The 23546-nt window shown below is 44.7% G+C and overlaps 1 protein-coding gene across 1 annotated transcript; it reads right to left on the bottom strand.

Annotated features, from left to right (window-relative positions):
- Positions 1 to 2075: 2075 nt before the first annotated feature.
- NDUFAF4 (NADH:ubiquinone oxidoreductase complex assembly factor 4) lies at positions 2076 to 22998 on the bottom strand. Its single transcript, XM_069726342.1, has 3 exons — positions 22783 to 22998; positions 18457 to 18554; positions 2076 to 2943 (listed from the first exon to the last, which is right to left on the bottom strand). The coding sequence occupies exons 1-3, from the start codon at positions 22916 to 22918 to the stop codon at positions 2644 to 2646; spliced, it is 534 nt and encodes a 177-aa protein (XP_069582443.1). The 5' UTR covers positions 22919 to 22998; the 3' UTR covers positions 2076 to 2643.
- Between the last annotated feature and the right edge of the window lie 548 nt (positions 22999 to 23546).

Raw genomic sequence — 23546 nt, 5'->3', positions numbered from 1 at the left:
TCACAAAGTGGGCCACTGTATCACCTAAAAATAGAAAAACTCAAAGAATACATGTGAATAATAAGTAGAATATAATGTATCTGTGTACGGTTAGTGAAAAACATTGACTGCACGCTTACGTGACTAATTAATGGAGGGAATTCAGCCTAAGGCCTCATCCAAATGTCAGTGAGTTTTCTGGAACGCAGAAAGATAATCGGATTTAAATCAGTCAGTGTTTCAATTTATACCATCAGTGTTTCATTAGTGACATATATATATATATATATATATATATATATATATATATATATATATATAACATTGCGAAGTTTCTATTACACATGCCAACATTAGTAGCATAGCAGGATTGACAGACAATTTCGCTGGAGTGTCGATCAGTGCATGCGCAGTGATGTTCTGTGCACTGCCCACAGTAGGACAGGGCATTGTGTCTGCTCGGGCCGGCGATGCTGCTGTACAGGCGCGAGATTTGGTCACACCATGGGATGTGATTCAGGACACGTCATTCAGAGCCGGGGACAGTGATTAGGAGCACAGAGGAGGCACATAATACACAGCGATGACGCCTATCACATCGGACCATCCTCATTTACATACTGCATATGAGAAATTCAAAGGGTATTTTTGGGGGTGTACAGGGGGAGTCAGGAGACAATATGCATGTTTGTGGAATGCAGTACATGAGCAGATCAAGGTGATGGATTTGTTGAGAAATTCAAAACTGGAGAAGGACAGTGCACAGATGGCAATGTGGGCTCTCAGTTGCATTGGCAAGTTTGATCCATGACTTGGATCAACAGAAAGAAAGGTAAACCAGGCACTTCAATTTCTGTCTGTGAACGATGTCATGTGACTGTAACGTTGGGCAACTGCACACAGACCTTTTTGCTGATGTTATTAATCCTATCATCTTGAACTGGAGTGCCTGGCTTAGCTTTATGTTGAGAAAGTCACCCAGGAGCACCCACTCTTAAAGCAGTTGAGTACCAACCATACCGCACTATTGGAGCAAAAGTAGATTTTTTTTTTGCTGATCGCGTGGTCCACACACCTGAAAATCCACGTAGACTGCAATGGGTAGGTATTCTTTACGTGAAAGACACAGGTAGACCATGTACAGATATAGCCATCATTAAAAGAACGCAGATAATACAGCAATTGGACATTACGGATTAGAAAAGTGTAAGCTGACTCAGTCAATGGCTTTTGCATTGTTAATCCATGTAAGCGACATAACCTGTGTCAGAAAGTTATTAACATGATGCAATATTTTGTAAAGTTAAATTTGCTTCATCTATACATGAAAAAGGGCATCTGAACGAGGCCTTAGGCTGCATTGACATGTGGTGGTGATGATGTCGAGTTTTTGGAAAATCACAGATGCAACGTGTAAAAACAGCCTGAGGCTTTAGGTGCAGCCCTATTACGGCTCGGTTCTGTATGTAATAAAGACTTAATATGGAGGAGCACTGGGCCGGTTATTTTTTTGGTCTGATTTAATATGGATGTAATAGGAAAAAATCATGACATGAGCCACTTCAAAGAAGCGTCTTTCCATAGAAAAATACCATAACATTACCCCTTAGGGAATTCTTTTGGAAGACAGGAAAGTCACCAAACTTCACCTTTTGGATGGCACACTGAGGATCAATGCATGAAAACTATGGCCAAATTCTGATATCCATGAACCATGATCTGTATATAAAGAGTCATGTACAGATTTACCACTGGACTATTTCTCCAAGCTCAACAGCTTCATATACGCTGATGAGACTGTTGAGTTTGTGTCAGGAGAATTGCAGCCAGCCCACACACGGACCGAGTTTCATGAACATCTACATTCAATCTAAGGCTGAGATACTTCTAATTCTCTCTTGTATCTCCTTCATAGTTCTTTTGTACCCATTCCCATTTGTGGCCAATACTGTATAAGTAAATTCAAGATGGTAATGCTTTATCTCACTTGTCTTTTCAGGAGCTTGCTACAGCCTTGCAGACTGACAAGTCCAGCAAGACCTTTAAATGGCCAGTCTATTCCTTCGCTGCCGATTTCTCATGACTGGCACATCGGATGTGAACAAAAAAAAGTTTGGTTTTTTTTATTGGGCAAAAGATGGTTATACAGCCATACTACTACTTGATGTAAACGTAGAACAAAAAATATTATTAGCGACTAGTCCAACTACAGTCCTCCCTTCTCTGTGGGATTCTTTGAGTATACCTATGGCATTATGTTGTACTCTGTCGTGTTTTTAGCTTGATGTAAACGTGAAGATTTACATTTAACTATAATTCAGAATTATTTGTAATGGTTTTCAACTACGGTATATTTTGTATCCATTGTATGAAAGCAAAACTGCATAAACATTTCACATGAAGTTAAATTAAATCTTCTAAAATGTGGCGATAAGTCTCTGTACAGAGAACTTCTTGACTATGTCATATACATGGAAGAGTGCTGATAACTCTGTTATTGCATTGTCTATTGGAGGTCATCTTTCTTTTAGGACATGCTGACTTGCCAGTATTGATCAGACAGATTACAACATATATTTACTTTAAAATACAAATTTTCAGAACTTAAATTAAAGAACAATCATAAATTCAACCCCAGTGCTCAATAGATTAAGTCTAGCAGTCCTACTCTTTAGCCATTTCAATTTTCTCCTCATCCTTTGATGCGATCTTTACTTCAAAAGGTATGAAAAAGTCCAACATGGCTTTGGTGTCCTTTATGTCTAGACTGTAATCTCCAGCTATTTTCTCTGCAGTCCATGTAGTGGGAGAATTTTTGTGATTGCTCAAAATAGTCAGTGCCTCAACAATAGAAATCTTTCCCTTGGGAATGTTGTCCAATGAGATTCGAAAAGTCTCATTCCTCATCATATGCTTTGGGAGTCTCAAATTCTCTTGCTTAGGTAAGGGAACTTCAGTTTTTACCTATTAAAAAAAAAAAAAAAAAGTAAACATAAAAACCCACCACAACATGAAATAACCAACTTAGAAGAAAGGGCGTCATTTATACAAAACTACCAATTTATACTTTGTGAACTGAGAAAATAATTTATTATATGTGGCTATAAGGAAGCAATGTTATAGTCTCCCTGCAGCCGCTCGCTTCCAGTCGGGGTGGTGCAGGTAGCTGTAAAGTCACTGCTCACTTTACAGCGAGTGCTCTGTAATCATTCCCTGGCACAATGATTGACAGCCTGCTCTGCAGCACATGTCAATGAGCGTGAAGGGGAGTGGTTGACAATTAACTGCTTCCTGCAACACCCAAATGATTGGAAGTGAGCAGCAGCATGGAAAAAAGAACTTCACTTTCGCTCTGTAGCCGCTGCTCAAGTAAGCCGACTGCACAGGATTTACCTGCAGATTTACATATAGGTATGGTGGCAATGTTGTTTATTGAAGTGGCAGGTTCCATTTACAGGGAACCTGATATATATTAACCTGCAGGTATGGAGTTAATATGCACGTTGAGAACATTCTGAAGCCGAAGGCCGGCTGCCATGAGGAGATGAATTTTATTCCTTCCGGCAGCCTTGGGCTTTCAGTCATAGAAGAACGACTTCAGTTGCTGCTTAGTACTTAGTAGTGTGCGGCAGCTGTAAACAGGTTTCCTTTAAGGATCAACCTAAGAATGTACAGAAAGATACAAATGGATGAGTAGCAGATATGGACAATTACAGCACAATACCCAAAGCCTTGTGAAAAATGTTTCCAGTGCCTTAAATTACTCAATTAGTGCCAAGGAGCGTCAAGAGTGTGTCTTTCACCCAAAGACCCAAAGTCTATCCCGATAAACACAACCTACAACCTCCGTGCCCTCATGGGGCCTGATATTAGATATTCCTGAAAACTCAATGACTAGACATACAAAGTATTTGGTAAAAATGCTGAATGCTTTTAATATACCTTGCGTAGGGTATGAGTGGACAATTATGAGGTAAAAGGCCTTTCAGAATCAATAAAAACACGTTACTGTATATTTGTATACTTTATATATTTCAAAGAAATGTTGACTATACATTACAAAGAACAAGAAGGGAAAAATGAGTGGCTCCTTTGTCCTAAAGCAGCAGGCTAATTGATAAATGGAGCCGCAAGCTTTCATATTTACTTATTTTTAACCTGGAACAGCAAGAACTCTATTCAATAAAGAACGCGGTGTGACTCAAGAAGCCAACGCGAGAACAATCCATAATGGCCTCACAGAAAGCACATTAAGAACGCACAGAACGAGAAAGCAGGCCACAAACCTGGATCACACAGGTGACACGCTCCAGGTAGTAGATAATTGGAAAGAAGTAATATGATGGAAAAAAAAAAAAAATTATATATATATTTTTTTCTTTTTTTTTCTTTTGAGGAAAAAAAAATGTGAAAGGGCATCATTTTCTTTGAATGGGTCATAACAAAATGTTATTTTAGAAGACCTTTTAATTAGCACCTCATGTTACGGCTTATGGACATTATAGAACCACATGTACTAACAGAACTGGATTTCGGTAAAAGCTGTAAATTTTCACTGCTTTGGGCACTAGGCATCAAGCCCTGACTTTCTTTTCACCTTTGTTTTCTTTATATGATCTCCTGGTTCTTGGCTCATATTTAAAGGGAAGGTCCTCAATGCCCCCAGAACCAGCAGCAGTTGTATCTACATATCTAAATACTCTGCCTTAACAGTCCCTGTATTACATTACACACACAAAATATCTTTAGAAAAAGTATCTCTGAAGTCATTTATGGTGTGTAAATGAGGGCTGTGACACCCCACAGATGCATGATACCGTAACATTGTGACTTACATGTGCCAGCATCATTGCCAGCTCCATACGTACCTCGAGCATGCAGTCTGGTTCTTTCCCTCACTACAGGAAGGGGAAAACATGCCGGCTCCAGAGAGGCGCACTGCGCATGATCAGAAGTCTTCTTCACTTCCCATCATTTGTAGTGTGCCTCTCTTAAGCCTGCACGCGTAGACCCAGCTTCAGAGGCTCACTGTAGTGAGGGGGAAGAGGCAGAGTGCATGCTCGAGGTACGTAGGTACGTATGGAGCTGGCGATGATGCTGGCACTTGTAAGTCATAGTATCACGCCCACGGGCAGATCGCTGCTATGTAGCTGAAATGCAGGCTTGCTATGAGCGCCGACCACAGGGGGCGCTCACAGCAGGCCGGCATCAGTAACCATAGAGGTCTCAAGGACCTCTATGGTTACTATGCAGACACATCGCCGACCCCCGATCATGTGACGGGGGTCAGCGATGCACTCATTTCCGGCCGGAAGCGCCGCTGTCCGCGTTTGGCAGCGGCACTTAACTAGTTAATAGCGGCGGGTGAATCGCGATTTCACCCGCCGCTATTGCGGGCACATGTCAGCTGTTCAAAACAGCTGACATTTCCCGGCTTTGATGCTCACCGCCGGAGCCCTGCATCAAAGAGGGGGATCTGACCTCGAACGTACTATCCCGTCCGAGGTCAGAAAGGGGTTAAAAAACGAAGTGGGTCCTCCCCCATTTTTGACAACCAGCATTGCTAAAGCAGCACCTGGGAGCGGATATTCTCAGGCTGGTAAGGTGCAATGGATACTGACCCCCCCCCCCCCCCCCCTCGCCACCCAGAAAAGGCACATCTATTAGATGGGCCAATGCTTGCGCTTTGCCCAGCATTTCCCATCAGGTGTTAGCTGATGGGTGCAGTAGTCCTATCAGCCGACACCAATGACCGGAGATAAACTTTATACCTCCGATCATAGCTGTGGGTGCAGAATTTGCTTAATTTCTTTAGAGTGGATGGAACCATAGCGCTTTTCCAGAGCATTTGTGTTACCAGTGACGTGGAATCCCTTATATTTCCACTGACTGATAACGGAACTGAGTGGGGACTTACTATTTTATGGATTGAGTTAAAGCTTTCATTGGGAACATTATACATAACATTTGGGATCACATTTATCCAGCACTCTATGCTGAGCACTTACATCGTGGTTTACATCTGAATCTCCAAGTGACGCAATTCAGATGAAACCACCCCCGAGGGATCCATTCACTATAATGAGGCAGCAGTTATTCTAGACTTCGTCTAACCTCTGTACAACAGTGTCCTTTTCAGAGGTACACAAAACTGTCCGACTGCACTTTTATTCACACCTAAAAAGAATGACAACGCTGGATCATAGGTCAGACTGAACACAGTGCCTCCATCTGCCTCATAGTGGATCTTCCCGCCGGGGGTTCTGTCTGAATCAAATATTTCAGAGATTTACACAATCACCGGTGTAAATGTGAGAAGAGCCTTACTGCGATGTTTGTGAGACTTAATGACCAACAAAACAGCAGGTGAATAATTGGTTTTATTTATTTTTTCACACCGTTCCCGGTGCTGTCTAATTGATGACTTATTCTTCGGGTCGGTTCAGTTACAGTAATGACAGATTTGGATTTTTTTTTTAATGTTTGGCTGCTGCTGTGTCAGTCTTTCTTTTGTAAAACAAAGTTTTTGCATCGCCATATTTTGAGAGCTATAATTTTTCTATATTTCTGCCGACAGTCATGTGGGGGCTTTTTCTTTTTGCGGGATGAGTTGATGTTTTTATTGGTACCATTTTCGGACACATGACATTTTTTGATAGCTTTCTATTCTGATTTTTGGGAGGTGGAATGAACAAAAACCAGCAATCCAGTAATTTTTTTTTTGTTTATGCCATTTACTGTGTAGCAAAAGTGATAATACCGCTTTATTCTTGGGGTCCGTAAGATTACAGTGATGCCACGTTTATATATTTTTATTTTTTTTATATTTTGCCATTTTTACACAAAAACTATTTTCCGTGTGGGCAATTTTCCGTGTGGGCAATTTTCTTATGGGCATTTTTCCTGTGGGCATTTTTCTGGTCACCCTTTATTCTGAGAGCTATGGCTTTTCTTTTCAGCTGTTGGAGCTGTATGATGGCTTGTTTTTTTGTGAGACAAGATGATATTTTCAGAGATTTTTTATTTCCATTTGACTTTTTGATCAAGTTTAATTCCACTTTTTTTTTTTTTTTTTCAATGGTATGATGAATACATTTTTTTGCCACTTTTTTTTTTTTTTATACAGTGTTCACAAAAGGGGTTGACTAGTGAGGAAGTTTTATAAGTCATATTGTTCCAGACGAAGAGATACCAAATATGTACACTTTGTTTATTTTTGTTTTTACGTAAATATGTATTTACTAGATGGTGGCCCGATTCTAACGCATGGGGTATTCTAGAATATGCATGTCCACGTAGTACATTGCCCAGCGCCACGTAGTACATTGCCCAGCGCCACGTAGTATTCAGCACAGCGCCACGTAGTATTCAGCACAGCGCCACGTAGTATTCAGCACAGCGCCACGTAGTATATTGCCCAGTCACGTAGTATATTGCCCAGACACGTAGGTATATAACACTGCCCACGCAGTATTTAGCAGTGTGGGCACCATATCCCTGTAAAAAAAAATAATAATAATTAAAATAAAAAATAGTTACCGTATATACTCACCCCTGGGATCCAGCGAAGCTGTGCGATGCAGCCGCCATCTTCCGTTCCCAAGATGCATTGCGAAATTACCCAGATGACTTAGCGGTCTCGCGAGACCGCTAAGTCTTCTGGTTAAGTTCGCAATGCATCTCTGTGAACGGAAGATGGCGGCCGGCGCGAGCGCATCGTCCGACGACGGAAGGTGAGAATAGCAGGTTTTTTGTTTTTTTAATTATTTGTAACATTACATCTTTTTACTATTGATGCTGCATAGGCAGCATCGATAGTAAAAACTTGGGTCACACAGGGTTAATAGCAGCAGATACGGAGTGCGTTACCCACGGCATAACGCGGTCCGCTACCACTGGTATTAACCCTGTGTGAGCGGTGACTGGAGGGGATTATTGAGCGGGCACTGACTGCGGGGAGTATGGAGCGGAGCGCCGGGGACACTGACTGCGGGGAGTATGGAGCGGAGGGCCGGGGACACTGACTGCGGGGAGTATGGAGCGGAGGGCCGGGGACACTGACTGCGGGGAGCATGGAGCGGGGAGTATGGAGCGGAGGGCCGAGGACACTGACTGCGGGGAGTATGGAGTGGGCAGCGGGCACTGTGACTGTAGGGGAGGGACTAATCGGACTGTGCCCGTCGCTGATTGGTCGCGGCAGCCATGACAGGTAGCTGCTGAGACCAATCAGCGACGCGGGATTTCCGTTACGGAAGTTGAGGACAGAGACGGAAGTACCCCTTAGACAAATATATAATTTTTTTTTTTTATTTGTCTAAGGGGTACTTCTGTCTCTGTCCTCAACTTCCGTAACGGAAATCCCGTGTCGCTGTCCCAGAATGGGACATCACACTTCATTGTTCTGATCAATGATCTAGTACTCTGAAATGCTTTTGCATTGAAGGGCATTGGATCAATGCATCGCATACAGGTAGTAGGTGTGGCAAGTCTTGCTCTGAGATGGAGTATTCAGGCCACCGTACCTGGAAAATCCTGTGGCCATCTTTGGCCCAGGGTCACCATGCAGACCATCAGCACAAGGAAAACGCTTCCTCCCTCTGCAACTCGATCAATGTCGCTGTCTTTATTGACAGTGGCATCAAAGGGGTTTAACGCCAGCGATCGGCACTAGCACCAAACGTGGGCATTGCCTCAGGGTGTCAGCTCTGACACCTGCATTTCATCGCGTCGGTGCTCGGAGTGAGCTAGCTGTACATGTACTGCGGGTTTGCAGATCCCACAGTGCCATACATGTATGGCAGATAGCTTGAAGGGGTTAAACAGCATGTTCACAAATCCTTTGCTTTACATATCATGCAGTGATCCATGCCTGCAATATAGTCCTCTCCAATCAAGACCTGCTTTCACATTGTTGCTTGTTTTATAGATCTTAAAGGGAACCTGTCACCCCGTTTTTTGAGATTGAGCTATAAATACTGTTAAATAGGGCCTGCGCTGTGTGTTCCTATAGTGTATGTAGTGTACCCCGATTCCCCATGTATGCTGAGAAATAACTTACCAAAGTCGCCGTTTTCGCCTGTCAATCAGGCTGGTCAGGTCGGGAGGGCGTGGTGACATCGCTGGTTCTTCCTCAGCTTTACGTTGGTGGCGTAGTGGCGTAGTGGTGAAGACACAGCGCGCGATCTGCGCTGTCATCCCTTTCGTCGGTGGGGGCGGCCATCTTCCTGGGGCCGCGCGTGCGCAGATCGAGTGCTCTGCTGCACGGGGCTTCAGGAAAATGGCCGCGGGATGCCGCGCGTGCGCATTAGAGATCGCGGCGGCCATTTTCCCAAAGCCGAGATGCAAACTCGGCTTTGGGAAAATGGCCGCCGCGATCTCTAATGCGCACGCGCGGCATCCCGCGGCCATTTTCCTGAAGCCCCGTGCAGCAGAGCACTCGATCTGCGCACGCGCGGCCCCAGGAAGATGGCCGCCCCCACCGACGAAAGGGATGACAGCGCAGATCGCGCGCTGTGTCTTCACCACTACGCCACTACGCCACCAACGTAAAGCTGAGGAAGAACCAGCGATGTCACCACGCCCTCCCGACCTGACCAGCCTGATTGACAGGCGAAAACGGCGACTTTGGTAAGTTATTTCTCAGCATACATGGGGAATCGGGGTACACTACATACACTATAGGAACACACAGCGCAGGCCCTATTTAACAGTATTTATAGCTCAATCTCAAAAAACGGGGTGACAGGTTCCCTTTAAATGGGTATTCTGAGTCAATATATCAAAATTATATTGGTGGGGCTCAGCCCTTGACACACCACCCATCTTCCGTTCAGAGATGCCATGTCTGATGTAAACGCTGAAGTCTCTGCAATGTTTACACTGCTTGTATATGCCTGTATGCCATCTACATAGGCCTAGAATAGGCTATTAATGTAGTCATCCAAGGAAAACCCTGTAATTTACTCAGTCTGCCTTTCTACATTTTGGATGGGACGATGTATTCATCATGCACTGCATAATGATCAGATGTACAGCAAACTAAATGTGCAATCAAACCAGAGCTCAAGTGTTGGACAAGACGATTTGCAGGAGGTTGGTCCAGCAACCATGTCTGTAGCCCGAAGGCACTGTAGCAGAGCCACAAGAACCTCCTCCTACTAGCTCCAGTACCTCTTATTAGTGGTCCCAGGTGCAACATCATGTGTGCATCATGTGGCAACAATAACAATCGCACCAGGCCTACTAATCAGAGGATTGGTAGAAGCTTGAGCACTACTGGTTCGGTAAGGGTGCCAACGTGGCAGTGAAAATGTAGAAGAAGATAACCAAGGCACTCCAGGAGATAAAGTTATATATGGCTTCATTGTAGTGTCAGCATAAAGGTCCACTGTGTATAATGGCCAACATTTTGGTCATCTATGGACATTGCTGAATTCTTATGGTCAGGACTGCAGGATAAACTCCTTGACAGGATGTGACCAGGGTCAACAGATGACCAAAAGGCTGGCCATTAAACATATTGGACCTTTATGCTGACACTAAAGTGAAGCCAAATTTTTGTATAAATCATTTTTATTGAGCACAGCAATAAAGAATAAAGGTAAACAATACAAACTGGAAAATCTGTGCAATGATAGGCAGTAATTACAAGTCAAACAAGAGGAGCATTGTTACAGCATTTAAGACTTATAATTTAACTTTCTGATTAGTACTGCTATTGGCTGTCCTGAGATTATGAGGTAATAACAATAGAAAACAGCAGGGATAGTTGGTAACCATTGATAGGTTCCTTTGTATTCATTTGTATTCATTTAAAATAAATATATATATATATATATATATATATATATATATATATATATATATATTTACACACACATACATACACATATATATACAATCAAACTGGGTATGGGGAGGACAAACATAGAAAGTCAGAGAGGGGAAAGAAAGGAGGGTAGGGAGAAGAAGAGAGGGATGGAAGAGGGTGAGGGAAATTCAGGGAAGGAGTGTGGCTGCCTCCGCATCCCAGCGGACAGAGCGCATGCCAAGAAACGGCCCGGACGCACACGAAAATAGACTAAATAATGTGTCGGGTTCTGGTAACCCAGAGGTCTAGTTCAGGAGTTTCCCTAAAAGCGATCCAGGGGGCCCATACGTTGTAGGTTTTTTCTGCGTTACCTGGTGACTGGTTTATCAGCTGCTCCATTCTATAGATGTTATTAAGTTCTGCCACAAATTCTGTGCGGGAAGGAAATTTTTCTTGTTTCCAAAACCGAGGGATTAGATTTCTGACTGCGGTAAGAAAGTGTCTGAGGATGCCCCTCTTGAACCTAGATATTGACAAGTCGCATAGAGACAACAATGCTATACTTGGTGAAGGTTGGATCTGTGTGATAGACAGCTTATTATGAAGTTCAAAGACGGCCAACCACAAATCCTTTATGGGGGGGCAGTCCCACCAGATATGCATGTAAGAGCCAGTCTCCTTTAGACATCTCCAGCAGGTATCAGGAGTCGTGGGGAACACCGCGTGCACCATGGAGGGGCATCTATACCATCTTGCTAGAATCTTATAGCTCCTCTCCTGTGATACTGCGCATAATGACGATCTGGACGAGAAGAGAAGAATTTTTCCCCTGTCTTCAGATGACAAGGGCCTTCCCAGATCGCCCTCCCATTTCGAGAAAAACAATGGCCAACCCTGCAGTGGAGCCCTCCCTTCTTGAAAGATTTTATATAGCAGCGAGACAGTATGGTCCGGAGGGTTTGCTGATATGCAAAGCATCTCAAAGGGAGTTAGCGGCCTGCCAATATTGGTTTGTTTAGAGATTGAGTGGATATAACTTTTTAGTTGTTCATAGAAGAACCAATCAATAGAGTGTGATTCCTCCTCTGGGAATAATTCCCGAAGGGACTTCATCCCAGTTTCTTTTAAGTAGTCGTGGATGATGGGTTTGGAATCTTTTCTCTTATTTAGAAATGTCTCTCTATTCAGTCCCGCCGGAAAAGCAGAATTGTCATAAATTGGGATTAAGGGGCCCGGGAGAGTTGTGATCTGAAGGTCTTTGTTTCGGTTTTTAATAAGAAGCAATATGTTTCGCGTGAGGAAGGGTATGTAGGTGCCTGGTCCTAGCCCCCTGCCTCCTGTCCAAAGAACAACTTGGGAGTCGCATCCATTAAGATCGTTTTCTAGGTTTACCCACTTTTTGTTGTTTTTGCTATGATAAAGGTCTAGGATACAAGTTCCCAATGATGCATAACTATAAATCGCGAGATCCGGGAGATCTACTCAATGTTGTATATGAAATACGTGCTCGGTTATGAGACCAAATAAAACGAGTGATTATTTGTTTGAGGCGGGAAAAGAAGGAAGCTGGTAGGTATAGGGGGATTGTTTGGAAAAAATATAAGAGGCGAGGCAGGAGGTCCATCTTAACTGCATTGATCCTACCCAGCCAGGACAATTGGAGCTTGTGCCATTTCTCCAAGTCTGAGTTTGTCTTCTGTAGGGTTGGCGCAAGGTTGGTTTCAAACAGTTTAGACGTTTTGCTTGTTATTTTAATACCTAAATAAGTAAGGGAATCAAAGCACCATTTAAATGGGAAGGTCTTCCTTAATTGATCCACCAAAGGAAGTTGGAGTGAAATGTTTAGGATTTCCGATTTATGGGAATTCATTTTGAAGTTACTTAGGTGGCCGAATTTATGTAGCTCCGAAATGATGTTTGGTAGACTCGTGGAGGGAGACGTAATATATAGCAGGATGTCATCTGCAAAAAGTGCTAGCTTGTGCTCTTCAGAACGTAGTTTTATACCATTAATTGATGGATTGTTTCTCAAGGCCACAGCTAAATGCTCCATTGTTAGGATATATAAGAGGGGAGAGAGTGGGCACCCCTGCCTTGTACCATTTCTGATCGGGAACATATCCGATAGTGTGCAGTTTACCTTGACCTGAGCACTAGGAGAAGAATACAGGGCAGAGATCCTTCGCAGCATATTTTCTTTTAAGCCAATTTCCTCTAGGGTCTGAGAAATAAATTCCCAATGGACCCGGTCAAAGGCCTTTTCAGCATCAATTGACATGATACACAGGGGGTCCCCCTCTCTGCCCGCTCTGTCAATTAGAGAGATAGTTCGAATTGTATTATCCCTCGCCTCTCGTCCTGGAACGAAGCCCACCTGGTCCTGGTTTATTAGTTTTGGTAAAAGGGGACATAATCTATTGGCTAACATTTTTGCATATATTTTAATATCTAGGTTTATTAAAGAGATCGGGCGGTAATTATCACACGTAGAGGGGTCCTTGCCCGGCTTAGGGAGAACTGTTATGTGAGCGATGAGTGCCTGTGTAGGGAACGATCCCCCAAGGGAGACAAAATTGCAAGCTTTCAGAAGTATTGGACTAAGCAGAGTGTTGAATGACTTGTAAAAGCCTGCTGAGTACCCATCAGGGCCCGGGCTCTTGCCCTGTTTCAAGGCGCTAATGGTTTCAGAAACCTCCTCCACTGAGAATTCCTTTTCAAGATCAAGTAGATCACCTTCAGGCAGAGTGGGTAATTTGTGTTCCTGTAAATATGATTTGATTTTATTACGGAGAGAATGTAGTGGAGCCTCTTTATAGTGACCCGCTATGTTATATAGAGATTTGTAGTAGTCGCTGAAGTTGGAAAGAATATCTCTGGTATTAAACACTTTCTTCCCCTCTTTGTTTTTAATAAAAGGAATGTAGGTATTGGGATTGCATTGATTGAGGGCTCTGGCCAAGAGTCTACCACTTTTATTGCCTAGCTGGTAGAAGCGGCTCTTGAGTCTTTCTCTGAGGCATTTAGATTTTTGGTCTATTATAGTTAGCAGTTTTTGTCTGGCCGAGGAGAGCCTAGCAAATGTGCTGGCCTCAAGATCTCGTTTATGTTTGTTTTCTAATTGGTGGATTTGTTCTGTTAAGCTAAGTATTTCCGCCGCTCTTTCTTTTTTTAGCCTAGCGCCATGAGAGATGAGGACGCCTCTTATTACACTTTTCAAAGCCTCCCATTTTACAGTGGGGGACGTGGTGTCTTCCTCGTGGTCAGACAAGAAATCTGTGATTGTTTGATCAATCTTGGATTTACATATGGGATCCTGTAGTAGGTTTTCATTCAGACGCCAGGAGAAACCTGGTCTCGAGGCAGAATGAAGCGAGATTGTTAGGTAAATAGGAGCGTGATCCGACCACAATATCGACCCCACGTCCGCCTTTACCTGCATGTCGAGCAACTTATGTGAAACGAAAAAATAGTCTATTCTGCTGTAAGTGTTATGTATTTTTGAGAAGAAGCTATAGTCCTTAGTTGTTGGGTTAAGAACCCTCCAGACATCTACCAGTCTCATGCTGTGTAGCTGGGATCTTATTTTTTTAATAGAAGATGCAGGATATGAAGACTTACCCGAAGAGACATCCACCGCAGGGTTCATAGGAATATTAAAGTCGCCCCCAAGTATCACAGGAGAGGAACCAGCAAACTCCTCGAGACGTCTTTTGCATTCGGCTCCAAACTTCTGTTGCCCTTGGTTTGGGAAATATACGTTAGCAATTACAAGTTAATGTGCTGCCCATGTGATAAGTAGGAAGATATATCTGCCGTGTTTGTCAATTTGTGAGTCTAAGATCTCAGGCACAAAGGATTTGTGGAAGGCTATTGAGACACCTTTTGACTTTGAAAATGGATTTGGGCAGTGATACCATTTAGGATAATTTTTCGTGATACAGTGTGGCACCACACCAGTTTTGAAATGTGTCTCTTGGAGCAGTAGCACAGAGACCCTCTGTTTGTGGCTATCAAATAGGACCCGCCGTCTTTTTTCTGGTATATTTAGCCCCTTAACGTTGAAGGAGCAAAATTTAACTTCATCCAGTACCATGCGCCCCATCCGCCAGAACACGCGACAGCCAGGGGTAGTAGGGAAGAGACAGTAGGAGGGAAGGGAAAAAGGCGGGGTAGAGAAGAAATAATAGAACATGGAAAACATAAAAGAAGGTGCGTTAGGATTAACGCACCAGGTCAGACTATACATCTGTGTAGTTAGGGCAAAAGAATGGAGAAGGAGGGGTCTCCTCCCCTCCCTTCACCCGTGCACCTTAGGTGGATAAGGGAAGCCAAGGGAAACACTGACCCCCCCATCCCCCCCGAACTTGGTAGGTCCCATAAACGAGAACTTGCGAACATGTAACGTCTAGTTAAACATTGTAATAGTCCTTGCACCAGCGAGATGTCCCGCATGCCATCAGAGAGAAAAAAAAAAAAAAAAAAGGGGGGGGGGGAAGGAATCCAGGGGAGAGGGAAGAAGGACAAATTCACCGATGACAGGCAGGACACCACGCGTCCAGGTGTTCAAAGAATAGGATCAAACCTTCAAGGCGAGCCCACAGTGAGACAGACCGCCCCGCCAGGAGACTCAGCCGATTAACAATAAGTGTTCATGAGACCACTCAACTGCAGCAGAGTATCTGAGTATATTGCAGCAATGATTAGAAACTAATTGAAACGAAGAAGAAAATGGAACAAGAGAAGAGAGAAAAACTTCATGGAGGATCTGAGGAGCCTTCGGTGGTATGACGATTCTTGGAACGGGGAACCTTGAGCCACCTTGGAGGAGCATCTGCAAGTGTCGGAGCCAGAGGCCATTCGGGAAGATCTATTAGTGGAAGTTCAAACGTGCCCAGGAAGTTAGCCAGATCCCCAATCCGGCGAAAGTATGCGCTTTTGCCACCTTTGAATGCTGTTAGTTGAAATGGGAACCCCCACCTGTAGGGGATATCTCTTTCCTTGAGAACCTCCAGCAAGGGTTTCAGAGCTTTGCGCAAGAATAGAGTGCGCCTGGATAGATCTGACAGGAGTAGGATTGGATGACCTTCAAACTGGAGGGATCCCTTTTTCCTAGAAGCCATCATGATGGCCTCCTTAATTCTGAAATAGTGCACCCTGCAGATGACGTCCCTAGGGCGCGACTCAGACGTGGGTTTAGGACCAAGGGATCTATGAATCCTGTCGAACTCAATGGTGTTATCCTCGTGGTCGCCAAGAATGTCCAGAAATATTCTCTGAACTGTACGGTCTAGGTCCTGAGGACTGACAGATTCTGGGAGGCCACGTATACGGATATTGTTACGCCTGTTGCGATTTTCCAGATCCTCAAGACCAGATGACATTTCCTCCAGTTTCATGGTGTGGTCCATTAAGATTTCTCTGTGTGCCTGAAGTTCCTGAGAGATATCTTCTTGTGTCTTTTCCACATCCTCTATACACGATGTGAATTCTGTCTGTAAGTTATGTATCTCCTTTTTGTATGAGTTCTCAAGCCTGCACGCAAAACTTTCCAGATCCGTTTTGGTTGGAAGGGCTTTAATGTATTTACTCAGTTCAGCTATATTCATGTCCTCGGGCAAGTCTCCATCTCCTCCACTGTTGCCTGTTTTTTTAGGGGAGATATGTGGGGTCTGTGGCTCCCTTGAGGAACTATTTTTATGCGGGTTTTGCGACATTGTTGATCTGGTGTTCCTTGTTTGAAGTGGCTGGTTTAAGAACCGTTCCATGTCCTCTATAGGAGGCTCCTTGTGTAAGCTTGTGGGTTGTCCAGAAGACCTCTTAGTTTTACCCATATATGTCTGCTGCTATTAATTGCCTGTGGTAGTGTTCAGGGGAACATGGGGATGCAGCGGTCACCACATCAGGCAGAGCCCCCCCATCAGCAAGCCCTCTCCGAGGTGCATTGGTTATGGTTTGAAGTTAGTGGGGCATATACAATGTCCTGATCCAGGAAAAGGGAGCCTCTATATGTTATAAACAATTCCAGCACTAGGTGTCACCAGAGGTCTGGGCTTGTAAATTGTAGGCTTGTTACGTGGTGTGCTGGAGTTCTTTCCTTCTTTTTTTTTCCCCTTTCACCCCTTTCCCCTCTCTCTCCAATGCTATTGTATATGAGGCACAATGATAGCGCAGTGAAGGGCTATGGTGGGGTGGCCGCACCACTTCTGCAGCAAGGATGATAGGCAGAGCAATATGCAGGGGTGCCGGGTATTTTGGGTACGCCCGCCCTAGGACGGTGCTTCTCTATGAGGGGCCCCGTCCCCAAGATGGCGCCCACCCTCTCAGTGGCGGGAAAACAATCAGCGCTGCCAGCACAATGGCGGGTGCCCCTTATATCAGTCCTACCTTCCTTGCCTTCTTTGGTGAGGCGCACTCTTCAAAGTTTCCCCAGCAGGGATTCTGGCTGAGCGTACCCGCGGCGTTCTCTTTGTGGGTGTTCACCATGCGCTGCCTGCTGGGCCTCCCTGTGCCGTCCGCAGAGCCTGAGGGGATCAGTGGAGCGCGGTCCGCGTACTTCACCCGCAGGGGTTCCAGCTGAGCACGCCTGCGGTGCTCTCACGGCGGGCGCCGCTGGGAATCCAAGGGCAGGAGGGTCTCTCCTTCACTGCCTCCTTAGCTCAGCGGGGGTCTGCGAGCTTCTTGTTGCCGCCGCTCACCTCTCCACGCGTCGCCTGCACCAGGTCCTTCTGCGTTGCGCCGCAGTCCCCCTCCTTGCCTCGCGGAACTGTGCCCGCTCCGGGGCTCTGTCTCTCGCCGCTCCTTCACCACAGGGGCTCCACGAGGAAGCAGTAATGGCGCCTTCTGACTGCAGTGCTGCGGGCTCCTGCCGGCGTCTCCTCCTCAGAAAGCCTCCCTCGGTGCGGGGTTTAGGCAGCGCCGGTTGGAGGTCCCTTTATTCTCTAATTTGAGGGCTTTTTGGTGATTTTAGATGAGGTTTTGGGGTTCCCAGACTGGAAAATCTGGGGAGCTCGTATCAGCCACGTCTGCTCCGTTCAGGCTCCAAGCCACGCCCCCCACCATTGATTCGTGAAGCCAAATTTAATATTTTCTGTATTTTACTCACTTATATAGTGCCATTAATTCCAGTGTGCTCCTACAGACATTGTTATCGCTGTCCCCATTGGGGCTCACAATCTAGTTTCCCTATCAGTATGTCTGGAGTGTGGGAGGAAATCGGAGTACTCGGAGGAAACCCCAAACATGGGGAGAACATACAAACTCCTTGCAGATGTTGTCCCTGGTGGGATTTGAACTCAGGACTCCAGTGCTGCAATGCTGCTGTGCTAACCACTGAGCCACCATGCTGCCCTTCTACTAATTGGAAGAAGCACTAGGGATCCTTGGAGGTAGGAGGAGGTTCCCAGACTACCGATGTGGCCACTGGACCAGGGTCCTGCATATCGTTTTGCTCAGCTATACTGTGGGTGTTTCTATTATTGCATTGTAGACTAGTGACAAACGCCAATAGTGTAGCAGCACACTGCCAACACTGCTTAGCTCTACCCACAAAACAAAGAGACCAAGCAACCCTTAAAATCTATTTTGTGAACTGTCAAAATAAAAAGATACTATTGGCATTCAGGAGGGCATCGTTTAAATCGCACCAGTGAAAAATTGCCGACATTTACCTGGGGAGACGGATCTGTGGAGTCAACATATACATCTTTCAGCCGTGATAAAAGCTGATCATCTTTTTTGTAAATTTTATCCTGAAAGTCAGGGTGATCTGGAAAAGAAACAAAAACAAGTCAATGACTTTAAAAAAATAAATATTTAAGATGATCCTGGACAACAGCCAACCCAGGCAGAGCTGTAGCATAGAATTTTACAATCAAACATCCCTTTTTATTTGATTTACTAATAAACACCCTTCATGACCCTGTAAATTTTCAGTTTCACGCTTCAGTCTATCCCTCTTCTTCCATTTCATGGTCTACCCATAAATGCCTGTTTACTCAACAATAATGCATGCAGAAATCTATGTGTAAGCATGTGAAATTGGGGGCATCTACTTTCATACATTGTGAGATATATATTTTATGAATATTGGGAATCTGCAATAACAATCATAATCACAACATAGTTATTTTTGATTCAGTTCCCAAACTGAGGTTGTCCCAATTAGAAATACCAGCCTCCAAACACAGACTAGACAGTTCAACTCTGCGATAGTAACTAGCACTGCTGTCCCTTGTGAAATTACTTCCCAGTTGCAGACTAGACAATACCCAATAATCACAGATTAGACTGCTTTTCTCTTCTTGGACAGTCAAGGGTGTCATCACTGACCAGTCATAGAGAAGACAACTGTAATATACATCACAGACCAGAGAATAGACTAGTAGAACCCCTTGTTAATCCCGATCTACACTGCAGTCAATTCTGATATCACTATCCAATCAAAGACTAAAATGCTTATTATTGTCCTTAGTAAACTATGAATAAACGTGCCACCACTGCCCAATCAAAGACCACACAGCTCTCTGTGCCACATCTCCTTCCATAACTAAACTTTTCTCACTCTGCGACATAGCTGTCCGGTCAAGAGGCTAGACTGCGCCAGCTCGGAGACATAGCTGTCCAGTCAAGAGGCTAGACTGTGCCAGCTCGGAGACATAGCTGTCCAGTCAAGAGGCTAGACTGTGCCAGCTCGGAGACATAGCTGTCCAGTCAAGAGGCTAGACTGTGCCAGCTCGGAGACATAGCTGTCCAGTCAAGAGGCTAGACTGTGCCAGCTCGGAGACATAGCTGTCCAGTCAAGAGGCTAGACTGCGCCAGCTCGGAGACATAGCTGTCCAGTCAAGAGGCTAGACTGCGCCAGCTCGGAGACATAGCTGTCCAGTCAAGAGGCTAGACTGCGCCAGCTCGGAGACATAGCTGTCCAGTCAAGAGGCTAGACTGCGCCAGCTCGGAGACATAGCTGTCCAGTCAAGAGGCTAGACTGCGCCAGCTCGGAGACATGGCAATACAAAGAAAAACAACAAGAAATAGACCATAGAAAGGGGATCACCTGAGGCATGGATCAAGTATTAAAATTGGTCACACATGTACAGGTCCTTCTCAAAAAATTAGCATATAGTGTTAAATTTCATTATTTACCATAATGTAATGATTACAATTAAACTTTCATATATTATAGATTCATTATCCACCAACTGAAATTTGTCAGGTCTTTTATTGTTTTAATACTGATGATTTTGGCATACAACTCCTGATAACCCAAAAAACCTGTCTCAATAAATTAGCATATTTCACCCATCCAATCAAATAAAAGTGTTTTTTAATATCAAACAAAAAAACCAACAAATAATAATGTTCAGTTATGCACTCAATACTTGGTCGGGAATCCTTTGGCAGAAATGACTGCTTCAATGCGGCATGGCATGGAGGCAATCAGCCTGTGACACTGCTGAGATGTTATGGAGGCCCAGGATGCTTCAATAGCGGCCTTAAGCTCATCCAGAGTGTTGGGTCTTGCGTCTCTCAACTTTCTCTTCACAATATCCCACAGATTCTCTATGGGGTTCAGGTCAGGAGAGTTGGCAGGCCAATTGAGCACAGTAATACCATGGTCAGTAAACCATTTACCAGTGGTTTTGGCACTGTGAGCAGGTGCCAGGTCGTGCTGAAAAATGAAATCTTCATCTCCATAAAGCATTTCAGCCGATGGAAGCATGAAGTGCTCCAAAATCTCCTGATAGCTAGCTGCATTGACCCTGCCCTTGATGAAACACAGTGGACCAGGCAGGGAGTTTATAAAAGCCTCAGGTATCTTTTGCATGTGTTTAGAGTTAATTAGTTGATTCAGAAGATTAGGGTAATAGGTCGTTTAGAGAACCTTTTCTTGATATGCTAATTTATTGAGACAGGTTTTTTGGGTTATCAGGAGTTGTATGCCAAAATCATCAGTATTAAAACAATAAAAGACCTGACAAATTTCAGTTGGTGGATAATGAATCTATAATATATGAAAGTTTAATTGTAATCATTACATTACGGTAAATAATGAAATTTAACACTATATGCTAATTTTTTGAGAAGGACCTGTATTTACAAGGATTTTTTCATTACTCTGCTACTGGGGAGTTGTTACAGGGGATGGCTTTATTATGGCCCAGATTGTATGTAGGTAACACGTGTGACCAATTTTAATGTTTTTAAATTGTGTGCTCCGTGTGGATTTTTGCGTCTTTCTATGTTATATAAATAAAAAAAAATTTTTATACTTGATCCATGCCTCAGGTGATCCCCTTTCTATGGTCTATTTCTTGTTGTTTTTCTTTGTATTGCTATTTATAACATAGACCTGGTTGGATCCCTGCATCTCTGTGGTGCCCCCTTTCTGCTTACTAAGCTCGGAGACATGGCTTTCCGGTCAAGAGGCTAGACTGTGCCAGCTCAGAGACATGGCTGTCCGGTCAACAGGCTAGACGGCGCCAGCTTTGAGACATGGCTGTCCGTCAAGAGGCTAGACTGCGCCAGCTCGGAGACATGGCTGTCCGGTCAACAGGCTAGACGGCGCCAGCTTTGAGACATGGCTGTCCGTCAAGAGGCTAGACTGTGCCAGCTCGGAAACATGGCTGTCCAGTCAAGAGGCTAGACGGTCAAGTGGTCAGTATAAAGATTAGCATTCTATGCTGCACCCTGGTATTAATGAGGGTTTGTCCACTAGCAGACAACTCCTTTAAGAGTCTCTCATGTCAACGAGTCACAGAAGTCAAATTGGGAGATCCAGCGGTGCGGACCCCACAGTCTGTACAATGGAGGGGTAATATTCCCCCTTCCTAGTTAAGGATTTTTACCATCCCAGCCTCCATGGAGGTGCTATTACAGAATTAGACGAGGGCTGGTGAGCTCTGTGGGGTTTGCAACTTCATAGAAATAATGGGGGTTAGGGAACCAGTGTGGTCAGCCATTTACATTGAGCAAGGCAGGATGAACGGATTCCTGACAGGCAGAGATGGGAATAAGGCTTTACAGTGGACGATGCTGAAGATGGTTTCTTATTTGTCCAGTTTCTTATTCTGCAATTTTTTTTCTGTTTTTTATAGATTTAACAACAAACAAATAAGCATCACAATAATAACATACAATGCAGTGAGGTGCCCTAATGTGAATACACTTACAAACAGCTACAAAAATTATAAAACTGGCGCAAAAATGGGCACCGAAGGGCGTTAATGAAAGGGTTAAATGACTTTGGGCCACTGATCTCACAAAGAACACACAGACATCGATGTCCTGCATGAGACACAGGACTCTCCAGTCATTTAACCCTTTAAAAACATCAGTTACTTATTCAAATCTGTGAAAATGGACTGTCTGCCCACTCGAATGCCAATTCTGGTGCCCAGAACCCATTTGGGCCAGGCTGGAGAGACCTGGGTTTGATGCGAGGCAACACCATCTGTGTATTCTTAGTGTGAGCTCTGTGGCCCATAGTCATTTAACCCCTTCATTAACGCCATTCGGTGCCCATTTTTGTGCCAGTTTTATAATTTTTGTAGCTGTTTTTAAGTGTATTCACATCAGGGCACTCGCTGCATTGTATGTTATTGTGATGCTTATTTATTGTTAAGCCTATAAAAAAAAATGGCCGAATAAGAAACCAACTTCAGCATCGTTTACCGTGGTAACTGCACTTATCTCCACTGATAAGGCCCAAGACCCCTTAATTCTAGAGATCTGTGACGTCAGTATTCTCCCCAATCACATGACCTCTGGGAATAGTTAACATTCAGGAGAGAATTCCCAGTTAAGAGCATGACCTCCACAGAAGGACTTCATCTCCCAGCATGCGCTAGTACTACGCTACTTCCGGGTGGTGGAACGCATCTCTCACTGTACACAGAGCGCACAGTCCTCAGTGACGAGAATAGAGCTGACTGTGCAGCGCCCCCTGGTGTCAGTGACACGGAAGGTCATGCACATGAGTCACCTCACCATACACTTACTAGAGATGGCAGTCTGTGCGGCGTCCTCGGTGCCCGGGTGCTTGGGCGCCACGCTGGGCTTGTCCTTGGCGAGCAGTCGGTGTGCCCGGCTTTCCACATTGAAGTTCCTGAATGCGCGGACGAGGTTTCCTCCCATGTCTGTTACAGCAAGGACCCGAGCGCCGCATGCCACACACCGTGCACTCACACAGCAGCGCACTGGCGCCGGGCGGCCTCTGATTGGCTGCAGTGTGATGACGGCTGCCTGCCCCTCCTCCCCGTCACTGCTGCACGTGCCTACAGAGATAATCCGCCTCAGCCGCGCGGAAAGCGATGCCACATGTCGCCTGGATTTGGGGATGGAAAGTCCACAGCGGAGTACAGTGAAGAATCTCCTTCACACAGCGCTGCTGACGCGGATTATCACTACATCCAACACAGAAGCCATAGACGATACCTGCGGATTGTGTGCTAGTTCCGCAAAACAACAAGATATGTAGATGGAAATCTGGAACGTATTGTCCAGCTATTGGCAAATATACAGTGGTTTGCACAAGTATTCACTCCCTCTTGGCTTTTTACGTATTTTCTTACATTACAGCCTGACTTTGCCTAGTTTTGTAATCCAATGAGTGTGTGATACATCAGCTTCCCAGGCTATTAATATCAGCTCACAGCTGTATGCTTAGCCTTTACTGGCTATTAAAATGGGGACCCTAAAAAAAAATTACGTAGGGTCATCCTATAATTAATAACCAGCAAAGGCTATGCAGACAGCTGCGGGC

The sequence above is a fragment of the Ranitomeya imitator genome, chromosome 5, assembly GCF_032444005.1.
Source record: "Ranitomeya imitator isolate aRanImi1 chromosome 5, aRanImi1.pri, whole genome shotgun sequence".
Lineage (NCBI taxonomy): Eukaryota > Metazoa > Chordata > Amphibia > Anura > Dendrobatidae > Ranitomeya > Ranitomeya imitator.
Note: the sequence above shows the minus strand (reverse complement) of the source record. Positions and strands in the feature narration are given on the sequence as shown.